Source organism: Brugia malayi (assembly GCF_000002995.4).
Source record: "Brugia malayi strain FR3 genome assembly, contig: Bm_v4_Chr2_contig_001, whole genome shotgun sequence".
Classification (NCBI taxonomy): Eukaryota; Metazoa; Nematoda; class Chromadorea; order Rhabditida; family Onchocercidae; genus Brugia; species Brugia malayi.
Window position 1 is genome coordinate 2,729,117 of NW_025062476.1, and position 22,973 is coordinate 2,752,089.

The 22,973-nt window shown below is 23.7% G+C and overlaps 2 protein-coding genes and 1 non-coding gene across 3 annotated transcripts; 2 read left to right on the forward strand and 1 right to left on the reverse strand.

The window, feature by feature from the left end:
- Positions 1 to 1,228: 1,228 nt before the first annotated feature.
- Bm17479 (Uncharacterized protein) lies at positions 1,229 to 5,513 on the forward strand (the record flags this gene model as incomplete). Its single annotated transcript, XM_043078225.1, has 8 exons — positions 1,229 to 1,308; positions 1,657 to 1,881; positions 2,448 to 2,597; positions 3,708 to 3,788; positions 4,101 to 4,209; positions 4,509 to 4,724; positions 4,943 to 5,136; positions 5,462 to 5,513. 8 exons carry the CDS (start codon positions 1,229 to 1,231, stop codon positions 5,511 to 5,513), a joined length of 1,107 nt encoding a protein of 368 aa, XP_042934159.1.
- Positions 5,514 to 12,731: 7,218 nt separating this feature from the next.
- Positions 12,732 to 18,708, reverse strand: Bma-cutl-16 (cuticlin 1 precursor, putative; the record flags this gene model as incomplete). The annotated part of the gene is made up of 10 exons (XM_043078226.1): positions 12,732 to 12,916; positions 13,287 to 13,628; positions 13,959 to 14,328; positions 14,612 to 14,710; positions 14,920 to 14,986; positions 15,231 to 15,452; positions 16,713 to 16,801; positions 16,924 to 16,977; positions 17,083 to 17,258; positions 18,618 to 18,708. The coding sequence occupies 10 exons, from the start codon at positions 18,706 to 18,708 to the stop codon at positions 12,732 to 12,734; spliced, it is 1,695 nt and encodes a 564-aa protein (XP_042934160.1).
- Positions 17,633 to 17,719, forward strand: Bm14523. The gene has a single exon. It is a non-coding gene; the product is annotated as a tRNA-Ile (tRNA).
- Positions 18,709 to 22,973: the final 4,265 nt, after the last annotated feature.

Sequence of the window (22,973 nt, forward strand, 5' to 3'; positions counted from 1 at the left end):
TCAGAAATTTGACAAAAATAGAACAGTACTGCTAATTTTTGAAAAGAGCTATCATTTATGATTTATATTACATTCCTCCAAATGATTTAATATAAAATTTAAATTCAAATTTTTTCAGCAAAAACTATTTCAACCATTTACGCCAAAATTTTCTGATTGTTTTTTCTTTTTTGCTAATTAATTTGATTTTTAGAAACTATTCAAATATAACATTTAGATGCAATGTCCTTGTGGACAGTGCCATTTGCAAATAATAAAACTTTAAATACTTTAAAATTATAGGAAAAAAAAAAACAATAAATAAAAATGATTAAAACTTCAGAGAGTTTCATGCATTTTAATTTTTAGAAATAAAAAATTTTTAATTTTTTATAAATTTTTTTTTATTTTTAAAAAAAAAAAATATTAAAAATGAATGATTGAAGCAGTTCACTTGTGACTTTCAAGATATATTATTTTGATTTAATCAAAATATTATGTAAACAACTATCATTGATTGATTCTGATTCTATTAAGAAACAAATTAATTAATAAATTTTTTTTTTTCTTAGTTAAAGTTTGAACAGATCTTTATGCATTTATTCGTAATAAAAAATTTAAAGGTTGAAAAAACACAGAAAATACTGAAAAACTTTTTTTTTTATTAAACAATGATTTTTTATATTATTAAAAGAAAAAAAAATTATTTGCAAAAAAAAGTAGTTTTTTTCCCACTTCAAAGTTCAAAATATTCAATATTAATTTTTAGTTTTATCGCTTCATTTCAAATTGAAAATGCTATATTTCATTTGAATCAAACAGGAAATAACACTCATTTGAATGAAATGCGGGAAATTGATGCCGTACTATGAATAAAATAATATTCCAGAAAAAAAAAAAAAAAACTGTCACCCTTTTTTTGTCACCAAAAGATATCAAAGTGACATTTTTTTTTTTTTTTTCTATTGCATTTCCATTATTCTTTTTATGGTTTACTTTTTTTTTTTTTTTTCTACTTATTTTTTCATTTTTTTTCATTCTTTTTTTTTTTTTTTTTTCTTTTTTTTTTTTTTTTTTGTTCTTTTGAGGTAAAAACTTTCTCTTTTCTCATCGTTTTAAATTTGCATTCTTTCTTTAAATTAAATACCCATACTGAAATACTTACCCAATATTGAAATATTTACCCATACTGAAATAAGTAAAATAAATCATTTCATTTCATGTCATTGTGAAAAGAAAAGAAGGAAAAATGTTTTGTGAGAATGATCCGCCATTATTTGATAAAAATATTTCCATCGTAATGCAACAAACACTTTATGAATTTCGATCGTAAGTATCATTTATCATTTTCATTTAACATTGATAATTGTAAATTGTAAATAATCCATTCAAAATGTTTGATAAATTTAATTGAAATTAAATTAAGCAAAAATTTTTGTTATATTATTTGCATAAATAAAATTCATTTAACTTATGAAATTTATTATATAATTGAAAAATACTAATTTTAATTAATGTTAGAATTTATTTGAAATTTCATATTTGTAAATTAAAAAAAAAAAAATAAATAGCATTGTGGTACTATTTGCTTTTCCAGAAATTAACATTTCATTAAATGATTATTAGCAAATAATTTCTACCAAATTATTGGGTAAATTTTTAATTGAAATATTTCAGAACATACGATGTATTACATCCATATGTATGCCTTTTAATTTGCCCAGCGGGTATTTTTGCAAATATAATTCATATTTTGGTATTAACCAGACCAAGTATGCTACGATCAGCAGTTAATTGTGTATTAGTTGTCATTGCTGTATGTGATATTATTACGATGAGTTCATATCTTTTATATATTGTTAAATTTAAATTTCTTATGCCAATATCAGGTATGGGAGTAAGGTAAGTAATTAACAATTAATATTAATTTTAATTTGTAATTTATTAAATTCATAATTTGTAGCATTTTTTTTTTCTTTTAAATTTAAACTATATCACATTGTAATGCATTAACTAATTTAATTTATTAAAATGTCTAATAAACAAATAATGAAAATTAACAGAGATAATTATTTTTCCCATTCTCATATAATTCATTTAAATTCAATTTAAATTATAGTAATTTCCAAAATTCTCACTCACTCACTTTTTTTTTTTTTTGCTTATATTTCAAAAACTTTCGAATTATTGAAAAATTTTTTAATTACAAACAGATGTACTAATAAATTCTAACAGAGAGAATCAATGATAAAAAGTGATAGAAGAATAAATTTTAAAATTTAAACTGTAAAAAACTTAATAAGCTAAATAATGTAAGTTTTGAAAATTTTGCTGAGATTCTTTTTTTATTAAAAGAATTATTTGTAAAAATCTTATAAAATTTATTATAATCAAAATGAGATAGAAATTTTTTTTAGTTTCTAACTATTTAATAATATTTGCTATTTTTACTTTTAATTTCATTTCAGTTATATGTGGGTAGTAATTCTTAAAATTCATGCCGTAACGTCTATAGCACTTCACGGAATAACATTGTATTGTTGCGTGACGTTGGCTATTATTCGTTGGAGTGCTTTGGCACAATCTCGAAATTCACTTTTTCAGCCTAGTACTTCATGGTTGGCTTGATAATTAATTAAATGCTTAAAATTATTAATAAATAATATTATTATAACTGATTTAAAGTTAATTTTTCAAAAAAATTTTCAAAAAAAAAAAAACATTTAAAATTATTTTTTCAAAAAATTTTCTTTTTTAAAAAAAAAATAATTCTTAGCCATTGATTTGCTAAAATTCTTTGTCATACAAACGATCTTGGACATTCTAGAAAATTCATTACGTCAAATTTAATCTGTGATCTTTGTTTAAAAATTAATTAATTGTATGAAAATTATTTATAGAATGTTAATTATTTTCAATTTAGTTATTTTTCTAAACATCTTTCTCAAGAATTATTAGAAAAAAAAAATTATTTTTTTTTTTCTTCAATTAAGTATAAATGAGAATTCTCGAAGCATTCAAGCTTGTTTGCTCTTAGAAATTTTAACAAAAACATTTTTTATTATATTTTGTTTGTGACATAAAAAAATGGTATTGAAATCAAAATTAAAAGATTTTCGATCAACTTTTCATGAAATAAAAATGTTGAAATTAAAAAAAAAAAAAACTTTTTTTTTTGACTTTTTTCAACAACAATAACAAAAAAGAAAATAACCAAAAAATATGGATGAAAATTGACAAAAGATGACAAAGCATACAAATTCAAATTTTATAATTCAATTTTAAATCTGATTTTTAAAATTTTTCAGTGTGATAAAAAAACAAACAAACAACATTCGTTTCTCATCTTCATTTACATATATCCTTCTTTTAATTCTTATCAAGTTATCAGCTCTCTATCCATCCTTATCATCATTACTTCCTGATAACAATTACTCTTCATTTTTTTTTTTCAATTAATTCCACTCTACAACATATACACTCTCAGATATTACTAAAATTAAATTCTCTTCATAAACACTTCATTTCTAGTCAGTAATATATATATATTTTCATGATGACATTTCAAAAAAAATCTTTTTATTGAAATGTAGTAAGTAAAATTATTTTTAAAAGTAAGTAAAGTAAGTAAAATTATTTTTTTTAAAAAATGTAAGTAAAATTAATACTTATAGTAAGTAAAATAAATTTTTAAAATGCTTTTTTTATACTTGAAATTTGACATTAAGGTGTGCAACAGGTATTATTGCAATAGTTGTGTCAGCCATATGCATTCCAACCTTTTTGGTGCATGAAATAAAAGTTGTATGGTAAGTGAGTAAGCATTTTCATATAAAATTTTGAATTTAAATAGATAAAATATCGTTAATTCATTTATGGTTAATAAAATTGACACTTTAAAAAGATGAAAAATTATTTTTTCAGAGAATCAGAAGCAAATCTTTTACTTTTTGAATGTGATATAAAATAATTACTGAAATATTGAATAATTAATTTAAGAAAGAAATGCTAGTAAATAATAAATGACCTACTAAAATTTATGCATAGTTAATCAGATATCATTAGTGATATTAATGATCTTATCTTATCTTATCTTATCTTCATTAAGAGACTTTTTTCAGGGTTTCTGGTGAACAATTATTTTATACTATTGATATATCTGATTGGGCAATACATGATAGTTGCAAATATTTCAAACTTAATTTATGGATTTTAGGTATTGCCTTAAAGGTTCGTTCCTTTTTTTTTCCTTTTATTTGTCAAGTTTTATTGAAATTTTAAATTTACAAAAACTTTTTATATTTGATCACATTTAAAGCAATATAATATTTTAAAAGTATTTGTAGAAAATAGTATTTGAACAAAGTTATTAGATAATTTATAAACAAATTTATGCTTTTCTGAAGAATTAATTACTTAATTGTTGAAAACTATTTGAAATAATTTATTGAAAATTTATAAAGTAATAATAATGGTATAGCAAAGAGAAGTAAACAATGTTTAAAAATAAATAAATAAATGATTTTCAGGCATTACCTTGTTTATTACTGTGCTGTTTCACAATTTTATTAGTATTTCGATTAAGGAATAATCTAAAAAGACGACAAAATTTACTTTTTCGAAAGTATTACTTTACTGATGATATTGGAAGTAAAAAAAGTAATAGTAATGCTGCTGCAAAGAGAAGTAAACGAAATTATGATCGAACAACTCTTACACTTGTCGTTATGCTTTCTGTCTTTTTGGTCAATTTTACTTTCTTTACTTTTTTTTTTTTTTTTTCCATTTTAATATTAATTATTAAAATTTATACTAAATTTTGATTTAAATAAATGTAAACTTAAAAAAAAAAAAAAAAATTATTTGATTGATTTTTGTTTTGTTTGAATTAAATAAAATTAATCATTTGTGTAAATTAGAATTGGAATAATTTAATTTTATAATTGAAAATATTAATTTTTAGGTGACAGAATTACCGCAAGGTGTTTTAGCAATGTTAAATGCTTTGCATACCAATGATGTGCATAGCATTTTGTATAGAAATTTGGCAAATTTATTAGATTTATTATCACTGATTAATTGTTACGTTGGTTTTATGACTTATTATTTCTTAAGCTCAAAATATCGACAAACTTTTGTTATTATGCTTGTTAATTCGTAAGTTAATTAATCATTTCTTTTGGTATCTTTTTTTTTAAAAAAAAAACGAATTTGAAATATTTAAATTTTTTTGTGTAAGATGGGTCACTGTTAGTGTAATTTATATTAAATTGAATTAGAAGATTTACAAGTAGCGTTGAATCATTTCAAATAATGAATTTATAAAAGAAAATAATTTCTAAATTTTGATTTTACCATATTTTTGACAAAAAGCTACAAAAAAAAAAAATTATGTCAAAAAATATATTTTAATTAATTATTAATAAAAATCAACAAAAATTATATTACACTAATTTGCGTCTAATTCTTGAAACAATTTAAGAAAATTGAATGGTAAAACATTTTTTCGACCGATTCGCACACTTTTCAACTGATCGATTATTTGAGAAGCTGTAAATGAAATTCAGTCAACGTGTGATACGTGTACGTATTTAATTATTTAGTAATTGAAGTGCTTTCAAATTTGAAGTAATTAGTATGCTTGTGTAAATTACTCGTGTCTGCTTAAAGTTTAATTTTGAACTATTAATTTTTTTTTTTTTGTTTACTCTTTATGCACAACAATAATAGAATTAATAAACAATAATTATCAAATCAATTGGATTACTTAGATAATTTTACTTTGTTGATCAAAGTTAACAAATTCATTGATATCTGTGTTATTCCATTTCATAAACTGATAATTTATTGATTATTCCATTTCATAAACTGATAATTTATTGATTATTCCATTTCATAAACTGATAATTTATTGATTATTCCATTTCATAAACTGATAATTTATTGATTATTCCATTTCATAAACTGATAATTTTCTCCAATATGTCACACTTATCACTGTTTTTTTTCTATAAAATGTAATTCTTGCATGTATTAAATGATATGATAACGACAGAGAAGCCACTCTGTGACATTTGAAATCTATGATTCAAACATTTGTTAGTATTATCATGTTTATTTCTAAATTATGATATCCGTATAAATTACAACAACTAATGATAAGCACTTCTCCCTGTCATCAAAGATTAATTGATCAATTGATCATTCTTAAATTTGATGCAAAATTTTCACTAAATTTCATTTTATTCCATTTTCTTTTCAGAAATAAAAAAAAAAAAAAAAAAAAAAAAAAACAACGATGATTTCGAAAAAGAGAATTTGAGAAAATTTAATAACTGACTGATAAATAATTTAAGGAAGAGGTAACAATTGCTTAAGCATAAATCTATGAATTCAATTTATCTAATGTTATTTTTATAAATTTCAATGTAAGATTTGAAAATTTGATTGAATTATCTGAAAGAATAAAGGCTATTCATGTGTATTTGTTGGATGCGGGAATGATTAACTTTTACATGCAAATGCAATCAGTTGGATGGAATGGGTTGATTAGCTGATAGCAGTTTGCATGCAAATGCAATCAGTTGGATGGAATGGGTTGATTAGCTGATAGCAGTTTGCATGCAAATGCAATCAGTTGGATGGAATGGGTTGATTAGCTGATAGCAGTTTGCATGCAAATGCAATCAGTTGGATGGAATGGGTTGATTAGCTGATAGCAGTTTGCATGCAAATGCAATCACTTGGATGGAATGGGTTGATTAGCTGATAGCAGTTTGCATGCAAATGCAATCAGTTGGATGGAATGGGTTGATTAGCTGATAGCAGTTTGCATGCAAATGCAATCAGTTGGATGGAATGGGTTGATTAGCTGATAGCAGTTTGCATGCAAATGCAATCAGTTGGATGGAATGGGTTGATAATTGATAAAAAATTAACAGTCTGAAGCAATTGATAATTACATGAAATCCTTGATAGTTCTATTATTCACTAGCACTGAAACAAGTAAGCCAAGAAGAGATTTTTGGACGATCCACAAGAATCAAAAATATAAAAACATCCTTAATTTTTTTTTTTTTTTTTGTTCGTTTACTTTTCAAACAATTATCGTCGATTATTTAAGTATGATTAAGTTAATGAAAAATAATTAAAATATAATAAATATTTCGAGAGTGAAAAAAAAAAAAAAACAAAGAAAAATGCAATGTATTGCTTAAAAATCAATTATTTTTAGACTTGCATATTTATTCTAATCAATTTTTTCTGCACAAAATTTTAAATTTCAAATCAAAAATGAGCATTTTTTTTTAGGATAGAAATATGCTCAGTGACTGATTCATCAATAATTTTAATAATAATTTGTTGCTATTAATCGACTAATAGCTCTATTTATCATATTTTTATTGCTATTAAATCATTTTTTAAAAAAAAAAAAATTAGTCATTACATTCTTTTCATTTTTTTTTTTTCTTCTTTCATATTTAATAAAATTATCAATTTTTATCAATTACAATGATATGTAACGTTTATATCATTTGTTGTTTGCACAGTTAAATGTTTATTTCATTTAAAAAATTTAAAAAAAAAAGAAAAAATGAAATCTATCCAATCTGAAAATAAACAAAGTTTGGAAAAAAAAAGAAATGAAATTTTTATATATTACAAACAAACATGAATACAAATGAATTAAATATTTCAAAAATTCTACGACAATAAAAACTGTTTATTATTTTTAATATATTTGAAATTGATAAATTATTTAAAAGTTATCTCATCCATATCTCTTAAGTATTACTAACAATGCTAAAATGAAGTTAAAGTCTTCCCTTCTAGCTTAATTAGCTAATTAAACGATCATTTTTTTTCTTCAACTGATTGATTGTTATTGATTAGTTTGTGATAAAGTCATCACAACTTATTGTGATCCTATCTCCTTTACTATACTTTGCAAATTCTAATTCACAGTGCTATAAGTCCAACATGAGACTTTAATTAATTTTAACACAGATTAACAGTTTCATGAAACAAATCATTCAGTTTGATAGTTCTGTTCCAGTTGATCACTGAACTAGAATTCTGATCTATTTTATTGATCTGATCGATCTTTTCATATTCTTTCAAAATCACTAAATATAGATGAATCTTATCATCATATTCTTATCAAGTAAAATAAACTGGTGAATGTTTAAATTAATGAAGTTTAGAGATGCATAACATTAGGTTCATTTTGTTGAACTAAACAGCCTAAAAATAACCGATCACGTAACATCATAGCGTCAATCACGTAGCATCATGGCATCAATCACGTGACATCATAACATCAATCACGTAACATCATAGCATCGATCAAATCAACGTAACTCATCCGTATTTATTCTGCAGTAAACAATTTTTTTCAACAAGTAATCTACGTAATTTCCAGTTGTACGCTATAAGGTACAACTTGTTACGCTTAGTACGTAAGATTAAAATAGTATATTAATAGGTTTTGATTTACTTAATTGTATACCAATCCTATCAACAATTTCATGTTATAATGGAATTTTTTCTGAAAAATTAAACTTTGAGAATTAAGAAAAAGTCCTTTAATTTTTTAAATTCTTTTTAAAATGTCATTTTTTTGAAATATGATTTGTAAAAATGTTTCTTTTATGAAAAGTTAAAAAAATTTATTTCAAAAATGAACTTGAAAATTGCATACATAGGTTCATTTTCTTTTTTTTTTTTTTTTCATTTAAATTAAAAATGAAACAAAATTGAAATTAATGAAATTAAATTCGTATTTTATTTCTTAATATATATGTGGAAATAATTTGAAATATCAATTAATATTATTCCAAAATGACAAACTTTGCATTCAAAGGTATTTAATTCTATTAACAAATCTTTAGTCATTTGCTGTATGTACTATTAATTTTAAACTGAATTTTAAATTAGTCAAATTTTATCATTTTTATAGAAGTCTTTCCTGTTTTGTTACCTGTTGACACCGTAAAGAAAGTCCTACATGGGAAAGTGTTAACAATTTGGTGATGGCGCAAATGACATATCGATGATTCAAGGCGCTAATGTTGTCAGTGTCGATGTGTATGACTAAGAAGAAATGCAAATGGGCCAATTTTTTCTTTGGTTTCCCAGGAAAGAAAAAAAAGTTATTCAAATAGAATAAGAGAAATTAGATTGTTGTTAACTAAAAAGGAGATAAAAGTTAGTAGAAAAGGTAAACAATCAATAATTAAGATATGTAAACAAAAAAATGTGAAATTTGGAGGAGAAAGAAGTAAAATTCCTAATTTTAGAGAAATGAAGGATTAGTATCACAAAAATTGATTGTAAATTTTTATCAAAATTTGGTTGAAAAAAAGGAATGAATGCATAATTAATTTAAAGATATTTGTTATTTGAATCAAATTTTCAACAAGGTGTAGTAGATTTGACAGAATAGGAAGATTTATTTAAATTTGTTAATTAGCTCGGATGAAAATTGGTTTAATTAATTAAATAAGACATTAAAATTTATAGTTTAGCATAGTTTAACATTTAAATGATTAAATTGCTGCATTTGCTTAGATATATTAAAAACGCAGAAGTTATAAAACTGTCTCAGAAGTTTTAAGTTTTATAAATATACCGTGAATGGAATAAAGTTAATCCAAATTTGATTAACACTTAACATAGATTTAAAAAAGTTAACTTATCATTTGTCTTTGTTTATGATAACTGATAAAGAGTTATTGTTGCAGCTATTTATATTTTTAATGTTTTGGTATTGATTTTTCAATGGTTTCAGCGATAGTTTATTTACAAAATCCTACAGTCATTAATTTTTTGAATTCATGAGCAGGTGGTTGAATTAAAAATATCAAGAAAAGCCGAAATTCCATAATGTTTATCTACTCGCAAAGTACTTTGAGAATATTTTTAAATCAAGAATCTGTCCTAAAAAAAATTCAGCTTTCACCTAGAAAAATTGCAAATTTATATTTTAAATGAATGAATGAGTGAGTAAACAAAATAAATGATTAATCAGTTAAATAAACAAATGAATAAACAAATATGCATATATTTGTTTATTCACAAATATACAAATATATACATACTTGGAATAGAAAATTAAATCAAAATCTTAATTATAACAAAATAAAATTAGCGACAAAATCATAAAAATTATTACTGCTATTGTATTCTTATTAATTATTTATATCTTATTGATTTTACTTCTATTGAATGCATAAGTTTTCTTTTTTTTTTTGAATTTTTAAAAATGTTTCAAAAAATTTTGGTTAATTGAAATTAAATTTATTCTAACGTTTATTCTTAAGTTGTACCAGAATTGTTATTTTTTGATGATTATGTTGGATGTATTTTAACAAAGTTTCATCATTTTTTTACTATAAGTTCATAGGCAAATTGTGCGTACATATTTCAATTTCTAAAAAAATTCTTAAATATGTTTTAAAATTTCAAAGATTTTGTTTATCCCATATTTTACCGCATTTTATAATTATAAAATTTTATCCTATAAAATTAGTTATGAAACTAAATATCGCATAGTGTTGAAATTTTTAAGTTCTAATTGAAAAGTATTTGATGATTGAAATTTTTAAATTTTTTTTAATTAAAATATATATTATTTTATTTAATTTCAATTTACTGAATTCTTATTGGAATATGACAATATCTTTGGCGAACGTTTGGTTTTCTATTAGGTATTTGTCGGGACACTTGGCTCTTGAAGTATACTCTTGATCTTGACCTTTTGATCTTGAACTTATATTCTTGAAACTTAAGCAAATTTTGGTAACATTTTTAAAGTTTTAAATCTAATTTCAGACTGTACTGATGGTTTTAATAAATGTGTTCTTTACTGCTATCCACTTCTCCTATTTTCTTATGGTGAATCGAATACCTCACACTGTCAACTTTTCGGCTCATCAGCCAATGTTTTAGTACTATCTTTTCATGGTTGCTAACTTTTCGCCGAAAAATACCTTTCCTTTTTTTTTAAAAAAAAAAAAAAAACTGAAAAGATAATGAAATTGTTATGGTATTTTTGATTAATTAGCAGCAGATTTAAATTAAAATGTATATTACTTTATTCAATTTCAAATTTACTGAATTGTTAAATTCAATGAAATTGCTTTTTATTTTTCTCTTTCATAAAAAAAGTGAACAATTAGTAAACAAAATGGTGTAAGAATAAATAATTTTTGAGACATTTAGATCTTTTGTTCAATAAGTGACCATTGGCATTCTGAAGTGACCAACGAATCATTGAACAAAAAACAAAACAACAAAAAACTTTGTTATTATTCGATAGTCTTCCAAATTCAGAAATCTATGATTGGTCATTTTATACATTTGTGACATTAACTATATTTGTCCTTGAAAATACTTGTCGCCATAATGCAAAGAAATAAATTATGCCAAATTAAATTATGACCTAATTTTGTGTGCAAATAATAGAAGAAAGCAAAAAAAAAATATTTGCGAGGTCAATAAATCAATTTTCTACCAGAAGCTTAATTGACATCAATCAATAAATATTATTCCCAGTAGTCTTTTTTTTTTAATTTGATCTTTAATTAAAATATGCAGCATACATTGTGTGTTATAGAAGATTTAGTTATTTATTTATGTAAAATTTATTATAACAAAATAATTTCTTAGCTAATAACAAAAGTTATAATTCATTGTTAATACAACAAAATACAACAAAAAAGACAAAAAAACATTATTAACACTACTGCTATTATTTTATTATCATTATTGTTTTTATTGCTACTATTTGTTATTGTTAATATTATTCATTTATTTATTATTATTATGGTTGTTTTACTATTATTATTATATTGTTATTATTACTATTATTATCATATTATTATTATTTGCTATTGTAATAGCATTGTTATCATTGTAAGCTGAATATTTTCAAATATACTTATCAAATGAACCGTAATTAAGAAGGAATGTATGAGGAATGATTCTTTTAACGAATTAAATTAAAGTGGTTGACAATAACCTTGTAATACAATTTGATAACCTTTACAATGAAAGTCAATTTTGAATTTAATTCATTTAAATTCAACTAACTTAATTTTAAGTCTTACTGTTTTATTGTATCTATTAAGATAGTTACAAATTATTACAGTAATTTGTTATTATCTAGCACGTAAGTACCACGTATTTACCTTTGTTATTATCTAGCACGTAAGTACCACGTATTTACTTTTGTTATTATCTAGCACGTAAGTACCATGTATTTATCTTTGTTATTACATAGTATTTATCCACTTTTTCCTTAATCCGTAATGACATGACGTGCTGAACTACAAAAGTAAACGTTATAATAGTAAAAAATAACGTAAAATAAAGTAACGAAGAAAAAAGAAAAAAGAAAAAACAACAAATAAATAAATAAAGTATATTTTGTGGAATGTTAGATGTAATTACTGCATGTATAGCTTAACAGGAAGAGTAAACGTCGCATTATAATAAGTTAATTAGATAAAATGTTAGTCTCAGAGGCAAAAGTTAAATACCAAATGAAAATGATATTAATCAAATATAAATTAAATTAAAAATTGATGTTTAAAAAAAGTGCAGTATCAATTTAAAAAGAAAAAAAAATTTTGTTAATCGAATTGTGTTTAATTTTTAATTTTTTTTTTTTTTTTTTTGCTTTCTTTTTTAAATTAATATCCTAAAAAAAATTGGAATGTTGGAGTATGAGAGATGATGAGTTAATTAGCCTAATAATGATAAAATAATGCCATCTTTCGACTAGAAAGTTTAGAGTAAATAATTGTTGCAATAGCTATTGATATTGACAATAATGAAAATGCTGATAGAATCCACATGCTTAACACTGGTATGCATACATTTTCTTCATTGTGATCCTTTATTAAATTTGATCTTGTTAATTGTTCGGGTAAATCTGTAAATTGAAATTTTTTTTTTCTTCTTTTTGCATTGATAATAATTAATGAATAATTAAAATAATGATAATTATGATAAATAAGATGAAAAAGTGCAACTGTCAAAGTGTCGCATAAATGACATTTCTCATTCTTTTCCCTCTTTTCCTTTTTTACCTTCTCTCAATTTTTTCTTTTTTTTTTTCTTCCTGTTAATTTCCTGAAATTTTTAACAAAAGACCAAATATGACAGAAAGGAATAATTATTGAAATTCTTCAATGAACAACAACAAAAGGTTAACAAAAGCAAACACACACACACACAGTTGTATTCGAATTTTGTTATTTTTGAAAATCGCTAAATGATATTTCGGAAGAATTAATACTTACCAAAACCTTCTTCGAGAATTTTTAGCTGTTGTGTGGCAACATCCAAGTCAACAATATTATAATTATTTTCAGAAATTGTTCGCCGCCCTCTCGTCGAATTTATTTCTTTGATAATTTCAATCCCAGAAGTTGTCATTGCAGCTGTTGTTGTTGTTGATGATGATGATGACGCTGTTGTTGGCATTGTTGTTGCTGTTGTTGTTGTTGTTGTTGTTGTCGTTATTGTTATCATTGTTGTCTCTAAGATTTTAGTTGAACTTCCAACGTTAGTGAGAACAATATCAGGAATAGCTATGCTTCGTTCATTTGTTACATTTAACAAATTTTCATTTTCACCCGAACCTGTAAACAACAAACTTGTAAACAACAAATCTATTTCACAAATAATCTAAAAAATATTTAAACTTTGTACAAATCCATAAATCAAACACAAAGCAAACTACTTCGCAAATATGTAATTCTAATTTTTATCATATATGAATTCACACCTGTATCATTCGACACTCAACTGCTAATTAAATTAATCAATCAAGTAAAGATACGAAAAAAAAAAAATGCATTTCTGTGTTTGTTTATTTCTTTAGCTAAGAAAAGTGGGCTCGCAAAAAAAAAAAAAAAAAAAAAAAAACTTAACCAAATAGTAAAAATAAATAACACAAAGAAACAATTAACCTTCTATATCGTAACTAAACTCTTTGTTACTCTCATTTTGTTGTATGCGAAATTTCGAAAATTTGTTTTGCTTCGGAATTTCATCCAAAAAAATTTCTGATGATTTTGCATCAGATAATTTCACTGTAGCAGTGATACGATCAGTGAATAGTGAAGTGGTGGATAAAGTTTGGAACTCAGATGAATTCTTGGATGACGGAGAAATTGTCACATCTGGCAGAGTGCCCTGGACAATTCGAACAGTATTCGATGTGGCCAATGGACCAGTGGTTGTGTACAGAAGTTGGTCACTTTGTAATTCATCTTCGATATGATTTGCTTCATTTTTCGAATTTGTTGGAATGAAAATTTGATCATCGCAACGTGGTGGCTGTAAAAGTTTATTTCCATTTGTCGAACTGACAATAAAATAGTAAATAATTAATTAATGATAAAATAGAATGATAAGAAATAAACAGTAAACAATAAACAATAAATAAAAGTTAATAGCAATACATTTAAGCTTTGTAAAAAATACTTCGTTTGCAGGAATCATTAAATGAACAAATCATCAAATAAATACAGATTTAGCATAAAAATGTTCTGAATTTTTTGAATTTTTCCATGGAGAAAGAGAGAGAGAGAGAGAGTAGAAAAAAGATATTTTAAATTACCGTCACATTGGTACAGTAATCTCCTTTCTTGAAACATAATTTCACTTGACAACTGAAATAAATCGATTCTCGATCCGGAAGATTTACAACACTAGCTCCCTGAAATATGGTAAAAGTTATTCGAAATCTTAAAAAAATAGCAGTTATTAAATGAAGGAAAAATTGTCAACTAAAATGTTGATCGATCTGAGATTACAATCGAAATAAAAATAGAAAATGAATATGCAAAACATTTAGTATTTCATTAATTAATTAATTAATTAATTGAAACAAGAAAATGAATACAAAAATATAGATATTCTACTAACCGCAAAACTACGAGTAAGTTCATTAGAATATGTCAATTGTGGAATGATAAAATCATCTGTTGAACATCTGCAAAAACTTATATTTACTTAAAATTCATTAATCAACTTAAAAAAAAAAAAAAAAGAAAATCATTTTGTTCTTAAAGAATTATGCTTATTAATTGGAACTTAAAATTTAATTCCAATTTGAATATCAAATGTTAATGTATTTTTATGGTTTCAATTAACATTCAATATCTTTAATAATACTTATAAAAATTTTAATAAATTCAATTAAAGCAATTAAAATTTAAATATTAAAAAATTTCTACCCATTTTCATTGATAACTTGATGCTCCCCGCCTTTTCCATCCAAAATATAACAACTATGAATGAGCATTGCATAAACATCCGATGGACAGTCCCAAACATGAAATACGATGTCACCTACTCGACCATATCGTAATACCGGTCCATTCGGGGAATCTCGATGTAACGTATAAGAACACTGAGGCATTGCATGTCCTGATTCAAGCATTGATGTGGTTAAATCGCTGAAGAAAAAAAAAAAAAAAGATAAATTATTAATTTCATCAAAAATTTTGATTTATAAATTTTTATTTTGAATTTTTGTTTGCGAAAAAGAAAAGAAAAAAAAAAAAGTTTTTCATATCTACTATAATTACAAATCATTTCTTTCCTTTTCTTTTCTAACAAATTTCAACTTTCTAATTTTTATTTGAAAATTAAACTGAAAGTATTAAATTGAAAAAAAAAAAAAAAAAGGTTATTGTGGGAAAAATTAGAAGAAGAATAAAAAGTATAAATTGTGAGAATATTTATATGATTTCTTTACATGAAAGATAATTGAATCATTTTTACTTTTAAAAAGAAATGGAAAAAAAAAAAAAAAAAAAAAGGAAAGAAAAGGAAAATGGAAAATTTGTCAATGACAAGAAATAATTTAATGTCATTTATGGTAATTTTTCTTGTAAATAAAATGCATTTCTTTTTTTTTTAACTAATAAAAAATAAATAAAAAAAAATAAAGAAAGAATTGTAGTGACAAAAAACAAAATAATATGTTTAACTGTCTCATATCTTTTGACTTTTTCCTATTAAAATAAATAATTAAGTTGTTTCTCTTTTTTTTTTTTTTTTCTAACTGAAAATGCCAACAAATAAAGATTATTAATGCAATTTGATTAGAGATCATAAACTAGAATTATTCATTCAAGAAATTCAAATAATTACTTTTTTTTGATATTGAAAACATTTTGCACAATGGTTTTTCAAGGTTTCGTTAATTTTTGAAATTCATAAATTTTACTCCAAAAAAAAAAAAAAAAAAAAAAATATAAAATTTATTCCTTATTTTCGAGACTATTATTTTCTTAATCTTCTGTCAATTTTATGTAACAATTTCTTTTCTTTTTTATTTTTTGCCACATTTACTATGTCAACTTCCCTTGGTCCTACTGTTTCCTTTTCAGGACAATGTTTATTTTGGAACAATTTGAAAAAAAAAAACATCTTTTATATTTTGACCTCTCTCAATCTAATATTTACGAATTATTGTCCTCATTTTTTCATACCCAAATAAATAAGTTTAAATGAAGGATTATTTTGAAAAAATTTAATTGCAATAAAAAAATTATTCAAACTTATTATTGTGTTGTATGAATATAAGTTTTTTGTCTATTTCGTTGTTTCTTTTTTTTTTAATTTCAAATAAAATAAAATGATTAGATTTTGTTAAATTTTTAATTAAATTTTGAATTTTTTTTTTTTAATTAGAAAAGTATAATACATACCTAACTTTTAATTCAGCATCAACCTCCTTATTCTCTTCCATATAGAAACATCGAACATTGTAAGCTCGATCCACTTTTGTAATAAATAACTGCAAAGTTTCATTTTATCATAAGCAGAAGGAATTTATTATTATTACTTTATTCGAATCTTAGACTTAGATTCAGATTTAAAGTTTATTTCTGATTTTTTGCAAATCTATTTGAAATTTACCGGATGAAGTTGTACAATAACTGTAAATGAATAAGCCATTCCACGTGGATTCACCTGCAAATTAAAATAACTTCTTGAATGATATTTTCCATTGCTGTTAATAAATCTCAAATTGAGAATGTAATTGTTAAAGAAATTTTAATGATTATGCTTACGTACTTCACGTTTCCTATTCACGTCACACTGCTCAAAATGGAATGTTGCATGATCGGTTTGCTTGAAGTGACAACCATCTTTGTGAAAATGACCTTTGGCAAAGATATACGATGGTTTTTTGGATGTTGTTCGCACTCGTACTGCTATAGTACCTTGTCCACATTCTACTTCTGGTTGATCTAAAATTAATTTCAAAAATTTCTCACTTTTTTTAATAGGTTTTTATGAAAACTTAAAAAAAGTTATTTCTCAATGTTTATTTAATCAATTTATTTTTTATTAAAACTTAAACCTCAATTACTAGCCAAAATCTTCTTGTGTAGCAATTCGTAAAAATTTCAAGTTTTATGAAAGAAAAATTACTTCAATAATTCAATAGTTGAATAAATTGTTGGAAAATTGCCATAAAATTTTATTTTTTAAATCTTTCAGAGCTTTTTTTTTCTTTTCTGTTCATTAATTTTTTTTGTAAAATATCAAATCTTTTCAAATATTAATCAAACATTATTGAGAAATAATTTGATGGGACAAAATTTGGTGACAATCTTACGCGGCCCCATTGGCGCAGTCGGTTAGCGCGTCGTACTTATAAGTGAACGAAGAGATGCGAAGGTCAGCAGTTCGAGCCTGCTATGGGGCATGAACATCTTTTGCAAAAACTATTGCCACATTCATATGAGAATTACTTAACTAATTCGTTTTAAAAAATTTAAAGAATGTGTAATTTTTTCATTTTAAGTTCATTTTTAACTTTTTTAAAAACCAAGCAATTAAAGGTAATCACAAGGTCAATGGATAAAATTTTAGTGGTTTTTATAGAAATGATTAAAATAATTATTGCAATATATCACATCAATGAATGAAATATATTTAGGTTCATAATTTAGATCGATTAAAAATTTAAAGTAAGTCAAATTTTTTAATAAAAAACATTGAAATTTCAGTGTTAAACAAATACTGAAATTTTAGTTATGCCAAAATAATAATATTTGTTATGTACTATTCCCAATATATATTTTATATTTTGCATATATGCTATAGCAAACAATTAAAAAATTTATGTAAATTGCAAAAGGAGCAAAATGATTTTCAATTTTCAATTTATTTATTTATTTATTTTTTCTCATTGCTTTAATATCATGCGCCTTTGTTGCTGAATGCATGTGAAGGTCAGAATTGTTCTTTTTTCACAAATTTGTACCTTAGAGCTATAATTTTTGTATTTGAATTTATAGCATTTTTTGACAATTCAGTCTAATTATTTGTAAATTTTGTTAAAGATTTCAGAATTTGAATTTTAAAAGTACACAAATATCAAAGAAATAATAGGTTTTTTCGGTTTTTTAATTTTTTTTTTTTTTTTTTTTATTCATAGCTGCAAGTGAATTTTTGTTTGGTAACAATACTTTTGAAGTGAAATTCAGTAAAAGTCATCCAAACGATCATCCCATTTAAATTTGTCATTTAAAATAGTAAAACACAGATGGAACGATCGAACACTGAGGAATGAATACTTAATGAGCTGTGAAGTTAACAACCTTGAATTGCGTTATTGAACACCGAAGCTGTTGCTCGTACGCTCGTAACAATAAGTGATACGATTACCGATACAAATAGAGCCGTTAACATTTCTAAAAATTGAAATTTTTCTTTTTTTCTTTTAACAACGACAATTTTTTTTTTGAAACAGAAAACAAAATAATTTGATGATTTGTTCAATGAACGATTAAATTATCATACAAATATCTAAGTTTTTTATTTAATTAGAATTTAAATTACATTTAAATTGGGGCATTAAAATCCAAGATAAAAATTGAGAAATCAATTAATCAATGATAATGAAATGAAACTGATACATGGATCTACAGCTGTATATTATTATTTACAGTATCTACCTTGTTTATCTTTATTACGGTACAGAAATGAGAATACGGTAAGTACGGTATAAAAATATTCCGGTAGTGATCTTTGATATTAGTAATTTTTTTTACTGAATGTGTTATTTCATTTATTTTCATAGTAATTTTAAATGCTTGAAATGTCTTTTTTTGTCCTAAATATTTCCTAGAATTTGGTCTGTAATTAAATTTACTAAAGCTCAGAAATCTGCAAAAAATACCTTAGCAGACAATAATAGCATTTATAGAGTAATGATAATAATGATAATGATTATAAATGAAGGTGACAAATTGAAATCGTTGTAAAAACATAAAGAAATACATAAAAACACTAAACTGCAAGAAATTTCAATGACCCATTTTGAAATAATTAATTTGGAAATAATATTATTCACTGACAAGTGCAGTTTTTGAAATTGAAAGTTAAGAAAGTTAGAAGGAAGTATTTAGATATTTCATCCTTTTGTTTATAATCAATTTTATCTGTTCTTAATTAATACTTAAATCACTGATTAAAGCTTCATTACTTACTTATATTTCCTATTTTCATTATTTTCATTATAATTGTTGTTTTAGAATTACTTTACAAATTTTTAAAAACGATCAATAAGAATGGAAATAATAAGATTCTGAAGCAATAACAAAAAATCTTGTTTCTTCTTATTTTTTTTAATCAAAGCATTTCACAAAAAATTTATTAATGTAAGGCTGCTAATTTATTAAATGCTAATATTTTTCATTGAGTACGATGTCAATCTGATATCATCAATGTAGTACGTGTTTTTCTTTGACGTGATTCACGTTCACCACGCTTGATTCTAGATATACTAATCAATGATTGTTCTTATTAGTGTACTGCTGATATAAGTTTGATAAATATATGAAAGATCAAACAATATCATTTTTCTTTTCATTTCAAGTCGAAGCAAATATGAAAATTAAGGAAGAGCAATATGAATATATAATTAAAAATAAGAGTATGATTGATAATTAAGATGGAAAATAATTAAAATTTGAAATTAAAATCAATCAATCCTTGCTGTAAGCTAAATGTAAAAATGAAAGTTTAAATAACTAATAGAAAGTTGCATCAAAATAAAATAAAATTTAAAAAAAAAAAATTAAAAAAAGTGAAGTGATTGAAAGATGTTATCATAACGAAAATTATAATGAAAAAATGGACAATTTTATTTGTAATAATTTTATTAGAGTATAAGAAGTGAAGTTTTATCATCAGCAAATGCGAGAATAACTTTAAGTCAAAATAGCATGAAAATTTATAAAGTTTTCCGAGTCAAAATTAGTTTTAATTTGGGCTGATTTTTGAAAAGACCCACCTTTTTTTTCGTTATCTACCTTTACTTCCCTCTCTCTCTCTCTCTCTCTCCCTCTCTCTCTCACTCCTCCTTTTTCTTTGAAAAAATTGGAAACAGATTTGCAACCTTGTACTCAACCTTGTACTACTTTACATTATTTTATGTGTGGAAGAAAAAGGACAATATTGAAAAGAGGAATGAAATAAGAAAAATTGAAACGGAAGAAATTAATTGAAGGAAATGATAATTAGCTAATTTGTGAAATCATAAAAATTAAAACACATTTGAAAATTTATTTAAACTATTCTATTACTACTAAAAATTATTATTTGCACTATACAGTTTCAAGGAAATAATCTATAAAATTTGACTTAGAAGGAAAACATCATAAACCTTGCATATTCCACAGGATCAGTAATTCGGTGTTCATTTTAAAATATATTGGTAATTCGAACTTGATTTTAAAATATATTAGTAATTCGGAGTTGAATTTAAAATATATTAGTAAATCGGAGTTCATTCTAAAATATATTACTTATCAATTGTTTGTTTCTGTTTTGTAATCAAAATTAATATCCTAACTGAAACAAAAAGTTTGGAAAACTTTCGATCATAATAGAATACTTTATTGTAGCTAATAATAGATGCATTACACAAAATGTTCATTCAAGATTAAATCAATAAATCGGAGAGAAAAAAAAAAACGAACTTTTTAAATACTAAATTTCTAAATTTTTAAAACAGCGTTTTAAAAATTTCAAGTTCGAATCACTTAAATTTCAAGACTTAATATTGTTAAATCAAAAATTGATGTATTTTTTAGAAAGGCAAAATTCAATCTAAAATTCAATCAAACTAAAGCGATTATTAAAAATGCAAATTTGCACAATAGGAATAATATATGACATTTTTCAAAATAATGTCAAATGAAAAGAAAAGAAACGATATGATGCAGAGGAAAGTGATCTGTTTCCATTTATAGAAATGATTAATTATAAGATCTACTTCCGGAGTACACACCACATCTATTCATTTCATTTTTCTGATTTCGTCGTTTTTTCGCTTCGTTTTTGCTTGGTTCAGAAATTTAGCTTCTAATTTAAATATTAATTTTAAATTGCAATAAAAAACATTTTAAAAAAAGTGGCAATTTAAATTTTAAAAACTTCAAAAATTCATTTAAATATTATCAAGAGAAGAACTGTAGAATGATCACAAATGTTATTTTCATCATTTCTAAAGTTTAATATTACCATATAATCATAAAACAAACAACATTCGAAAAATTAACCTTCGCATAGTGAATTCAAATGGAAAATATTCAACAAATGGACAGTAGCCACTAAAGGTTGAAGGTCAAGCGATAAATAATGTTTGTATGATGAGAAATATTTTATGAGTACTTTTGCATTGGTATTGTCTTCTTCTATTAGTTGAATATATTAAGGAGAAGGATAAGAATATTTTCTAATATCAATTTAATATTATTTCCTATGCAGTAAATAAATCACAAAAGGTTCAACTGACCTTTTCAGTTTCAGTAACAAATGCTAAAATTACTGAAAGAATGAAAGTTTGAAGAGAACAAATAAGAGAAAAAAGGAAAGAGTAGAAAGAAGAAGAAGGAGAACAGGTGAGGAGGAATATAAGTTCATTTTAGATGAGTAGTTCATGTGATGTTAAGGATGCTTTTGAAGAGAGAAATTTGTACATAGAAAAGACCGCACAATTAACCTTCACATAAATGATTCTTAATGAGGGACAATAAAATACGAATATGTCGTATAACAAAGAGTTTTGATATCAATAAACTGCCAAATAGTTACTATCAGCCGAAGTGTCAGTTGAAAATAAAATACTCTTAAAAGTGTTCAGATATGGATGCGATGCTGTTAATTTGAAATCTATTTGAAAAATTAAATGTTAGTTAAAACTAATACCGTATTATATCACAGACAATAAAAAATTATTATATCAGATTGATATTGTAATAAATTTATGACAAAAATATTGGTGTACAATCTTTCTTTCAAATTTTAATTTTTCTCCAAAGACAAATATTTCTAATTTAAATCCTCCAAAAGATAATGATTGGAATTAATTTCAATGCTATTTTTAGAATTTCAACAATAAATTCAATGGTTTTATTTAAATTTTGCAAAAGAATTGTTTTTTGGTAATAATATAATTTTCGTTTTAGCAAATATTATCTTATTATGATTGAAATATTCTGATATAATTTTTTCTTTCCTAATATGACAAGGTTTATTTAAGAGTGTGATTGATTCATTTTAAACTTTTCAGAAGTTATTAAAACAGATATTTTTTATAATTGATGAATTTCTATTTAATTACAATGCTTTGTTTTCCTTGAATTTAAATTTCTATCTTACTTTATTGTGATTCTTTCTATTTAAAATTCCAAAGTATCAAATTCTTGGTTTGTGTTTCAAAATTTAATTTGAAATAATTACAAGAAAAAAAGGAACAAACTCATTGATGTTAATTATTTGGCGCTATTTGCTGCTAATGATGATAAGATAAGAAGTTGGATAAACCTTTTAACTGTCAAATTTGCAAAAATCTAAATATTTGCTTCATATTATGAAAAATTCTTCTGCTCAAAAAATCTAAAAAATTGACTTGTTGGAATGTCACTAGAAAGAATGAAACTTCCTTT